At 43.0% G+C, this 12,086-nt stretch overlaps 1 protein-coding gene across 18 annotated transcripts in view; it reads left to right on the plus strand.

Moving 5' to 3' along the window:
- Positions 1–12,086, plus strand: part of NEXN (nexilin F-actin binding protein) — a 355,548-nt gene that overhangs the window by 179,251 nt on the left and 164,211 nt on the right. For all 18 annotated transcript variants that reach the window (XM_086954162.1, XM_086954175.1, XM_086954189.1 and 15 more), the window contains 2 exons: positions 11,653–11,734; positions 11,823–11,971. In XM_086954162.1, the coding sequence (XP_086810288.1) occupies positions 11,653–11,734; positions 11,823–11,971 (231 nt within the window). The remainder of the gene's footprint in view (positions 1–11,652; positions 11,735–11,822; positions 11,972–12,086) is intronic.

Below are 12,086 nucleotides of genomic sequence, written 5' to 3' on the forward strand. Positions count from 1 at the left end.
AATATCTTTGGAGTGTAACGGCGGACGTTTGTGGGATACTATCGCATTCAAAGGGACCGGTGCTGCATCGCCCTCCTCTACCGCTGTATGTGTGAGATAAGGGGTGGGGTGATACCAGTGCACTGCGTATTGGGCCTGCGCACATAGATAGTAGAGTCGAAAGTCTGGCAGACAAAACCCTCCCTTTTCATAGGGTAGTGTTAACGTGTGCAGGTCAATGCGCGCCTGTTTACCCGCCCACACGAGCTTGAGCACTAGGGATGTTATGTGCTTGAAGACTGCTTTGGGTGGTGTGATTGGTATATTATTGAATAAATACAAAAACTTTGGAAGTATATTCATCTTGACTATTGCAATTCTGTCTGCTAAGAATAGCGGTAGCTGTATCCATCTAGCCACTTTACTCTCCAATTCTGTAATCGCCCTTCCATAGTTTGTCCTGATTACTTCCTCGGGGTCCCGGCTGAACCATATGCCCAAATAGCGCGTGGGGTCTGTCTGCCAGTCTAATGGAAAATCAGGGGAATGTGGTGTAGTGGAATCAGTAATCGGGATGATTAGTGATTTCTCCCAGTTAATCTGTAGTCAAGAATGGCATCCAAATTTTACATATTCCCGTAGTAATGGGCTAAGATTTTGTTCTGGGTCCCTTACATAGAGCAGCATGTCATCTGCCTACAATGAAATGTGCAGTGGTCTCCCGGGGAAATGCAGAGCAGAGTGGTTGTGTGTCTGCCTAATTGTGCATGCGAGTGGTTCTAGGGCTAAAGCAAATATTAAAGGCGACAGTGGACAACCCTGTCTGGTCCCTCTAGCAATAGGGAAAGGCGCTGAAATATATCCATTCACCCGCACTCTTGCCACAGGTCTTGTGTATTGTAGAGTCACCCAAGATATATACCTAGCTGGAAATCCCATTCTCTGTAATATTGTGTGTATGTAGGACCATTTGATGGAGTCGAAAGCTTTGGCTGCGTCAAGCATGACGGCCACCGCTTTCGTCCGGGGGTGCAAACAAAGTTCTCGTGTTGTGGGACGTGGCACGTGTCGGTATAAACCCTGCCTGATCTGGGAGTATCAGGTTCGTCATTAGGGGCTGTAAGCGTTCAGCTAACAGTTTCGCTAAAATTTTAGAGTCGACATTTAACAGGGAAAGGGGACGGTATGACTCGCAAATGTCCGCTTGTTTGCCAGGCTTTAGGAGAGGGATAATCACCGCCTCGTGTAGAGATGGTGGTAGCCCCCCCTAGTCAAAGGCTGCGCCATACATCTCAACCATGTGAGGGGCCAGGATGTCAACGAAAGCTTTGTAAAACTCACATGTATAGCCATCAGGCCCCGGCGCTTTCCCATTTGGCAATGCATGTATAATGGCGGTAACCTCCTCTACCGTGATCGGTTGAGCCAAGTATTCACGTTGGTTGTCGGACAACCACGCTATTGCTATATCGTGTAGGTAGTCGCGTGTTTCTTGTGGGGGAGCAGGCTGGCGGGAAGTGTATAGGTCTGCATAGTGACGTACAAAGCTATCAAGTATTTCCTCGGGATGTGTATGGAGGGCGCCATTGTCATCTTGTACTTGTGTGATGAACTGTGAGTCTCTCCCCATACATATTTTTTTCGCTAGCACCCTGCCCGTCCTACTACCCTCCCCGAACCGCCTGGCTAATGGCCGTCTGTTCACGTATTTCAGTTCATCCTCTGCATATCTCTGATGATCAATGAGGAGAAGCTTGATTTTCCTCAGCAGTTCCACATTGCCAGTAAGTGTGTATTCCCTCTCCAGAGCTGAGACCTCCCGATCAAGCCTGGTTATCTGTGTCCGTATGTCTTTAAGTATCCCAGCTGTCGTACTAATGCACATTCCCCTAATCGTCGCCTTAAAGGCCTCCCATAGGATACATGGGTCGTCAACTGAGCCCTCATTTAACTGGAAGAATTCCTTTATAGCCTTCGTTATAGTAGTCACGTATAAGGGGTCCAATAGCGCCTGTGCTCGGAAGCGCCAGCTGAATGGAGGGGGAGTGTAGTGTGGTATTTGTAGTGTAAGTTCTACTGGGTTGTGGTCGGACAGCGTTCGCGGGAGTGTTTTTATCTGTGTGGTCCACAGCACTGCGCTATCCGCCCCTAACCAATAATCGATCCTAGACCAGCTACCGTGTGACGTGTTCACATGTGTCGCTCCTGGTGTTGTTGGATGCTGGACCCTCCAGATATCTTTGAGCGCAAGTTCAACCAATATGTCTCCCAGCTTGTCTCTGGCTTTCCTATGTGGTTCTATGGAAGCAGTGCTACATTAAAATCCCCCCCCCCCAGATCAACGTCGTGTCAATAAAATCCAACAGTTGGTCCCACAATTCCTGAAAAAATTCTGGAGCATCTATATTAGGTCCATACTAATTTACAATCGTCACAACCTGCCCCCTCAACATGCCCGACACAATTACATATCTGCCATTCCTGTCTACAATGGAACACGTTATTCTATAATTAGTGCCTTTTTTGACCAGCGTCATAACTTCTCTGGAATAGGAGGAGTATGCTGCCGAGTAGTTCGACTCTGCCCAGCGCGTGCCAATAGGTCTATGCACTTTGGGGTCGATGTGAGTCTCTTGAAGCAGTGCTATGTCTATGTGGTGTCTATCAAGACATGCAAAGACCTGTCTGACCTTCTTGGGGTTGGTGAGGCCCCTTACATTCCACATTATTAATTTCAAGCGACTTCTATCTATGTTTGCCTCGAGGTATTCCGCCTGCAACACATGAAATCCACCCCCCCACACTGTGCAGCTCAAGATCATGCAACATCATGAAGCAGATTATCGACCAATGAACAAGATCCACACGTCGGTGCGTGGCAGTGCATCTCGATCGCCCAGGTAGTTCAAAAAACCATAAACCCCAACAATCCCCATACCCACCCACTTCAGCATCCCAATTCTGCCGAAGCCATTGTACCCTGAGAACCAAGATTAACATCAGAACTTGTCGGGGACTGCCCTAGTGGAGGTCCGCCGACGACGCATTGCTCCATCCTAGTGAAAGGATGTGGGTGAATCCGTGTTGTGAGAAGAGATCGCCTGGGTTTTAATGCAACACCAGCCCAATTGCACATCCCTGGAATGATAGGCACTTGGAACAGGACTGTAGCATAATTCAAATGGTACGTATTCTACCCCTCCCGCTCACTTATATCATACAGAACGACATAGCAATGTAGGGCATGATTAAGGAGTTCATCATGGTCCATTGCCGAGTGCGTCGCGCCAGAATATGTCATAAATGTCTAAATCACACTAGTTCGCTGCACGGTGTCTCTAGCGGACATGGTCCCATTATACATTATAGTCTGCATTTATAGAAGTCACATGCTGGGAGCCGTTATTCGCATATAGTCCGGTCCCCCCTTTCCACGACCCCAGGCTGTGCAGGCGGGCACCGTCAACGCAGCGTTCATCAACAAGTCTTACCTTTCAGTCTGACTCGTAGTGTCTGTCTCTGCGATTGGACCGTTTACCTTTTGCCACCGTGGTCTTGATGAAGGCCATAGCTGCTTTTGGCGTTGAGAAGAAAAGTGGCTTGTCCTCCCAAGTGACCCGCAGGCGAGCCGGGTATAACATGGCATACGGGATCTGCAACTCTCGAAGTTTGGCTTTAACCTCGCTGAACTCTTTGCGTGCTTGTTGTACCGTGACCGTGAAGTCTGGGAAGAATTCAAGTTTGTTCCCCTGATGGTGGATTTCGCCTTTTTCCCTCGCCAGCCTGAGTACGGTGTCCCTGTCGCGGTAGTTCAGGACTCTTGCCACAATCGGTCTAGGCGCGGCCCCAGGCTTTGGCCAAACAGGTCTTTGCACAATTGCTCCACATAGGTCTCCATACGGCCAGTATTGGTTGATTCTGGCAGACCCGATATGCGTATGTTGTTACGCCTCGACCTGGCTTCCAACTCCTCAGCCTTGGCTTTGATGACATCAAGTACTTTCTCCATTCCCGTGCATTTGGCCACCGTGGCGCGAGATTCGTCCTCTACCGCTGAGATCCTGTTCTCCGCTGTATCCAAACGTTCGCCCTGTTTGTCGAGTTTGGACGCGATGCTGTCCACACGACCCGTCAAGTGGTCCAGTTTACTGTTTATATCCTGCAGATTGGCCTGTATGGATTTTAGTATGGTTTCCATAACATTACCATCTTGCGAATCAGTTTCCGGGTCTTCCTCCGTAGCTCCGGTCTGGTTCTTCGGCGCCTTCCGCACCTCAAACGTTAGTTTGGGCTGTTGTTTGTCCGGTTTGCCCATGGTGTGTTATAGGGGGGGTGTCGAGCTAGTGGTTCCCTGGGTCCTGCGTCACCAGAAGTACGTGTGCAGCACCTGGGACCGAGAGGAGGGATCCTGGCCTCTATCTCCTGTTAATGGCACCAAGTGTGTAGATGTGGCCACAGCACGTACGAGCTCGGTTAGTGGCTATCTCTCCTCACTGCCCCCATGTGTCAACGATTGGTACACTGGAATCGGGCGCGACGCGCATCAACTCACTGTCACTACGTGCCATATGTGTGCCGTCGACAACAGAGGCATGGATAGAGAATCTGGCCGCCTCCCGTAATGTTGACGATGTTGGGGCGACGACGGCCACCCGAGCAATGCCAGGAGGTCCCCCGTTAGGCAAATACCCAATGGTGATAGATCCTAGGTACACTTACAGCTTCATAGCATGCAGGGACACCAGGCAGCAGGAACCATGGTCTCCGGCGCGCAGAACAGCTCCTCAGCACCCAAGTCCGATTATGTCGCGTTGCGATCTCATTCATGCCCCAGCGCCGCCATTTTGTGTCATAGTAAATAACAGTGACCCTCAAGACCTCAGAGGGAAACCGCCGCTGGTGTTAGCATTGCGATGTATCATGCAGTATCTGAAATGCGTGTTTGGTGCCAGGTTACCAGTGTTTGGGAACAGAGTGACCCGTGTTTGTTATGTGGACGTTTTCTGAGGCACCCCAGCCTGGTAGCGCGCGCTGCCGCCATTCCGTACCTTCAATGCCGCCTCCGCATGGCCGGGTTGTGCTGAAGGTTTTGCCAAATAGTCCTTGCGGGCGGCACCCGTACTGCAGGGTCGCCTCTGTCCTCAACTCACCCCGCAGTGAAGATCGCCGCTCCGGACGGCGCCGGCCCGCTCAGACCCCGAGTGGCGCCAGCCGAGCGCCATCCGCCATGTTGGACTCGGAGGTCGTCGGGTCCCACGGACCGTGCGGCGAGGTTGGTGCTGTCCGGATCCTCGGCAATCACACTCCGCACGCCCGACCTGTTCCTACGCCGTCTGGTGTGCTTTTCGCCCCACGGCGATCTAATTTATAGATTTTGGAATTCGCCCGGCGGAGCTGCACAGCTAGGCAGCCATTCCGCTGTGCGCCCCCTAGCGCCTCACTGTCTTTTGAACATTACATATTCTGCCTGAAATGCCCTAAACTCAATCATGCTCTTTTTTGCATGTGATGACTAATGTATAATTGCCCAGAAGTATATGTAGTACAAATGTTTCTTTCTACAGGTCCTCAGAAGAATAGTAGTTTAAAAAAAACAAATATAGAGATGGAATCTTTCTGCTGATATTCTATGTATAGCTTCTTGGAAGCTATAAGGAGCAGCAATGTTTATGAGAATATTATAATACAATTTAAAAATATAAGTAATGAACTATGGGATTCAAGATCCTCAAAGGGGATAAAAAAGGAAGTGTTAATTTCCAGCAAAGTGTCCACTCAGGTAACTTCCCAATAATACAATCTTAAGCGGCTTTTTTTGAACTTACACGTGTGAAGATTCTTGTCAAATGGGAAGTAGTTTCAACAAATGCTCATTTTAATGTTGAAAGACAATAAAAGCGCAGATTTGGCCAGGAGCAATAGAACTTTGTAAGATGACAAACATATGACTGGCCGTCAGTTCAGGTAGTTAGTAGGTACTAAATCACACAGAATAAAGATATACTAAAAAAAGAGACAAACAGACTGAATCAGTGATATAGGCACCACTTGTAAAGGTTTTATAAAGGAAAGTAATGATCCTGAAGTTATCTGTTAACTCATTTTCAACAGTATATTCAACCTTGATTATATTCGTTTTTGGCTATCAAATTCAGTTACGCCACATATCAAACGTATAAAATCATTGGTTTGAACAGAAACATAGAGCACTGTCCAAAGATGCTGCTGTTGTCTATTAACCTTCAATTTTCTATTAACCTACAACATGTATTGCAGGACATTTTCTCTTGATTCCCCAAATATAAATTCTAGATCTCATAGACTGCTTTACATTCCTGTACCTAATTAATTTAAACATGAATGTTCTTCTTAAAATGTATTGTTCTAGCCATTCTGATAGAGTTGCAGTTTACTTTTCCTTTATCTGTCAATTAAGGCTAAATGCATTAATAAAGAAACACAAAATCTTTCCTGAATATCCTACCCTACTTCACCTCATAGAAATCCTGACCACATTGTCTTCAGATTGCTTTATACTTTTGTTCTCAGTATCTTGGCAATCTTGGGAAAACAGCTTACCAAAATCTGAATATGTTCAGGCTTATACAAATTATATCAGTCAGTCAGTCAAAATACTTTATTGCGATAACGTAATATCATATAAAGACAATGGCAAAATACAAATTATTTAAGATACAAATACAGAAAATACATACTTTAAAAACAGTTAAAATACAATAAGATAAAAAATCATACATCATATTACAATTCATGTCAATAAAATGATACAAAGTGCAAAGTGCTAAAGTGCTAAAAGAGTACTAAGAAAAACCCCAGCAAGACAAACATTACTAGCACCAGATGTCCCTGTTACAATGCCTTATATAATTACGAATCCTGCTATGATTACAAAGTGCCTGTTTGAAGTACACAATCTATACTACAAGGGGAAATAGGCGCATTTTTAAATCTAATTTTCCTGCTCCTAATAGCTCTCACCAAGAAACTAGCCACGTGAAACATAATCTTGGGAGTCTGTAACAGCTGTAAATAAATAAGAGCAGGTTTAACTTGGATAAATCCAACTTCCCTAAGAATAGGCACATGGAACTTTCTCCTAGCGTCAATGTAATGACTACAGAACATTACAAAGTGCATAGTGTTTTGTTCGGAGAAATGATCGCAGGAACATGGTGACGCCTTTTCTGGGGTACTCCATACAGGATAAAAACCAAGATTAAAATGTATCAAATTAAAACGAAAACAAGTTAAAATAAACCTGTGGTAAGGATAAGTCACCGTGTTCAAATAATTTTCTGGGCCGTCAGGTATGGACAATATTAGACTGGCCCTGACACAGGGTTTTTTCAGCTCGCATTCTTCCCTGTTCAGAGATAAAAGCTCTTTCATTGCAAGTTTTTTTACAGACACTATATCTTTAGATGTTATAGAATCTATTGCAGAATAAAGCTCAGGCCTCCCCAACCTTAAGAAGGTTTCCTTGATGTATGTCAACCACCTAATATTGTTAACTTTGTCCAAACACAAACAGTCTCTCATAATAATATGGTTTAAAGGGATTTCTTTGTTGAGCCACAACCTCAGCCAATCTACTAAAGGTGCTGTTTTTATCAAGTCTGTGATGTAGCCTTCCCCTAATTCCATATGAACAGTGTAGGACGGGGTTGACTGTGGGACGCCAAGAACAGATCTAAAGAATTTGTTTTCAATCATCTGTAAGGGGTCCACTCCCCTATATCCCCATATCGAACTATCATATGATGCCACTGAAATGCATTTGGCCTTATAGATTTTCATAATGGCTGCAATTGGCCTACCCCCAAGTTTCTTAGACAACCCCTGAAGGGCTGCAGATGTCCTAGCTAACATAGTTACTCTATTCTTAACATGGGGTCCCCAGTTACCCTTCTCATCAAAGGTAATCCCTAGATAGGGAAATGAGGTTACACGAGCAAGCTTTTCCTGTCCGCAGAGAAAAGTTTTGTGATAGTTTCTCCTAGCTGCCCTGCCCATGAGCATAACTTGAGATTTTTTTGCATTTATTTTCAAGTCAAGTGAGCCCATGAAGGATTCAAAGGCGTCCAGAAGGCGTTGGAGCCCCACCCCGGTACGCGCAAGAAGAACCGCGTCATCCGCGTAAAGGAGAACAGGAATCCCCTGCACGTGGAATATCGAGGGTCACGTCCCTAAGAGCAGGCTCCAAGGCATTCACATATAATGTGAACAATAGGGGTGCCAAAATGCACCCCTGTCTGACTCCTTTTTCAGAAGCGAAAATGTCGGTACACCTTCCGCTCGAGGAAACTCTAATTTTTGCAGTAAGGCCAGAGTGCAGGTCAGCCAATAAGTTGACTATTGTCCTATCCAAGCCCATTTCCAGTAGTTTTGACCAAAGCTTTGATCTGTTGACCAGATCAAAGGCGGAGGAGAGGTCCATGAAACCAAGGTACATGGACCCCTCCTTAGCCCTGGTATATTTCTCAATCAGCAAGTGGAGATTAAGGCATTGATCCTGGGTACTTCTTTTAGGTCTAAAACCATATTGCACATTTGTCAAAATACTGTTCTCTGTAACCCACTCATTTAATTTTACTAATATAACTCTTCCTAAGATCTTAACTGATGAGTCAATCAGTGAGATTGGTCTATAACATGCAGGATCCTGCCTGTTTCCCTTTTTAAACACAGGGATAATTATAGAAGTTTTCCATGACTCAGGAATATTATCATGGTTTAATGCATTAAAGACCCTGCAAAGTAGTCTCGACCAAAAATTGGGGAAGCATTTAAAGGCGTCTGCAGGAACACCATCGGGTCCTGGTGCCTTTTTCTTCAGAGTACAGTCTATGGCATGTAGGACTTCCGTTACTTCAAAGTGCAATTGATTCCCAATGGCGTTAGTATCAACATCCTGCGCCCTGGGATCTCCACTGGTATGATCAGAATAGATGTCACTAAAGTGTTTAATCCAGCCTTAATCAGGAATATTAGTTTCGAGGGGGGAGTTTTCCTCCCCTGTAAATAAAGGTTGGTTGACAATCTTCCAGAATTCTCCACTATTTTTCAGTATTGCTGGGTCTAAGAACTGCGTCCAGGCTTCATCTTTAATCTGTTTTTTCCTGTCTGCTATGGCCTTTTTATACTGGGCTCTACAGGTGGTGATAAGTTCACGATCTTTCGGAACAGCTTTTAAGGCATTTAGCAGTGCAGAGTGTGTTTTTGAACATCTGTGATCAAACCATCTTTTGATGGGCATTGTCTTAGGTTTAAAACCCACAGATAGCCTGCAATTAATCTTGCTACATATACTACCAAATGCAAATATCACTTCCCTATCTTCAGACACACTAGATAGACACACACCAACCTCATCCTCAGCCTCAGAGAGTACCTCTTGTACAAAGGATTCCGGGATTATAATATCCCATTTCAGTCTGCGTCCCTGGTCCTTAACTTTGAGTACTTGTTTATTATTACAGGGGCCATATTTACGCCCTATAAGATCAGAAGTTACTAGGTCCAAGGAGACAGGGTTGTGATCACTGAAAACAGAAACCACAGTTTTGTACATTAAAACCTTAGCTAAAAAGCATGCTGAAATAAATATGTAATCAATAATAGAGCCATTGTCTGTTCCCTTAAATTATATGGTCTGAGTCACTGGAATTCGATTTATTTGGACTGAACAGCATGTCCGATTTAAAGCATAGAACAAACTTTTTAATGTGGGTGGTTTTAATGCTGTAGGACTGCAACTAATTTAAACTTAGGAAAATAGAAAGTGTAATCACCAATAATTGTTTCATCTCTACGGAATTGACGGTCATCCCAAATTTGATTATTTTTAAGGTATTGCAGTATTCAATGGTAAATATATCGGGAAATGTTTTGGACAACCACAGTTTTAGCCATAGTTTTTAAAACATCATTCCACATGCTGGTATGTTGTCTCACATATTTTGATTAATTAGGCAACTGCTCAGTTTCAAGTACTTAAAGAAATATTCATTCTGGGGAAAGCTAAACTTAGCTTCAATTTTTATAATACTGTTACCAGAGATAACATTTTAAGATTTCTCCAGAGAGACATGCAAGGGTTTTCTTTTAAATTGATGAATTACCATGTTAAACTCAAGTCTTAAAAGTATTTAAGGTGACTTTGCTTAAAGAGTATATGGATTTGAAACTTGAATAAATACCTTTTAAATTCATGAAGATCTGTATCAAGCAGATACTGGATTTGTTTATTCAGAAATCATACAATTGCTGGGTCCATCAGTCTCTTGTAATGCAGTGCCACTACTGTTATATCATTTTCTTAAAATGTTGGTAAAGGCATCCACATCGACAATCCTTCACTTTTTGGGCACGTTTATTCTTGTCTTTTGTCATCCCTCCGAAGTAAAAGAAAAAATAATATTGTCGATTTATACAAAAATGCTGTTTGAGAAGATGTAGCATGACTTAAAATAAACCAGCAGCCGAGCCCCATTTTATTGAAATGATTCTCCGTACATAGGGGCATTTTTCTCCAGAAGACTATTTGCCTGGTTTTATTCACTCTTATCCTAAATCATTTGTACCTGCACATTGATGTTTCCTTTTACTAGTTAGGATTATGTTAAAATAAAACAGTTAATAACTTCTCAAAAAGGTTATTTTTGTTAAAAAAACTTTTTAATTAAAAAAACAAGAGATCCTATTTATATTGCTTGTTGAGCACAAAATGGAAGTGGAAAATAATATATCTAGTACACCACCTTTGTATCAGCAGTTGCAATATCTTAAGAAACATTCTGGATGAGCCAATAGAATTGGATGTTACAAGTGATATCGTGAAATTTAGCAGAATGTCATACCTTACAAGCTATTACTGCTTTAATGAATGTGTTGGTTGTTGTATACACCAGAGACGAGGCAGCAAAGAACAGACACATGAGTCTTGATTCCATCGACTACTCTAGGCAAAGATTTGTCAAGTTTTCAGTATGTAGTTGATTAGAACACATTGTTAAATGATTGATTATAGAGTGTGGATCCATACATTTTTGTATATCGTACTGTATAGTCTATATTATCTCTGGTACTTACTTAAAGTCCCAAGAGCCACACTCACTGTGCAACTTAGTTCTTTTAAATGTAGTGATGTTTTGTCAATTTTTGTAAAAAATAATTCAGGAGATGTTTGTGTTTTGCATTATGGAATGAGGAAGTACAGCGAGAATTCGATATGCTAATATTTTAGAACATTTTGAAGTAGGCTGCACTCTGAGAGCATCTGTAATTTAACACCTGACAGCAGTCACCGGTCGATTTCAGGTTGCAATTGTTTTTTTTTAAAGTGTATTATTATGAAAACTAATAACTAAAGAAAGATTGTAGATTTTGCATAATGGGTGTCGAGTCCAGAGGTATTTAGGCACAGGGGTCCACCAAATCTCTAAAGCATGTCCAGATTGTTTTAGAATACCCTTCAGTACAGTTTCAAGAGCTGTTTGCATTTAGTTAATGGCTCAGTGCGCTTGTATTTTTTTCAATGTCTCAAATCCATTTAGTCATCAACATTGTTAAATGTTTAAAAAAAATGCAAATGGATACTGCCTGTGTTTCCTTGGAAACAATACTAATCTACTGTTGTCTTTAATTAAGCAGATGAAAGAGCTGCTTGCATCTGATGATGAAGAGGAAAATAAGACAAATAAAGTAGAAAAGGGGTTTGTTCCCAAGTTTACAGGTAGGTCATACTCAGAAAGACATTTTTCTAAATTCTATGTCAAACTGCATGGATCTAAAGTTGATTGCATTGTTTGTCTTATTTACAGGAACCGTTAAAGGGAAATTTGAAGTAATGGAAAAGCAAAGACACGAAGAGGAAAAAAAAAGAATGGAAGAGGAAAGAAAACGAAGAGCCGAGCAAGATTTGATAGAGAGGCGGAAGATTCAGCGGGAACTGGCAAAGAAAGCAGAAATGGTAGGTCTACTCTTCTATTAAACATTAGAAATATAACAAAAATTCTTACATAATTGGATAAGTCAGACGAAGCACAAATAAGCAGTATTGTACCTATTACACATTCACAACTGCG

Source organism: Lissotriton vulgaris, chromosome 1_1, assembly GCF_964263255.1.
Source record: "Lissotriton vulgaris chromosome 1_1, aLisVul1.2, whole genome shotgun sequence".
NCBI lineage: Eukaryota > Metazoa > Chordata > Amphibia > Caudata > Salamandridae > Lissotriton > Lissotriton vulgaris.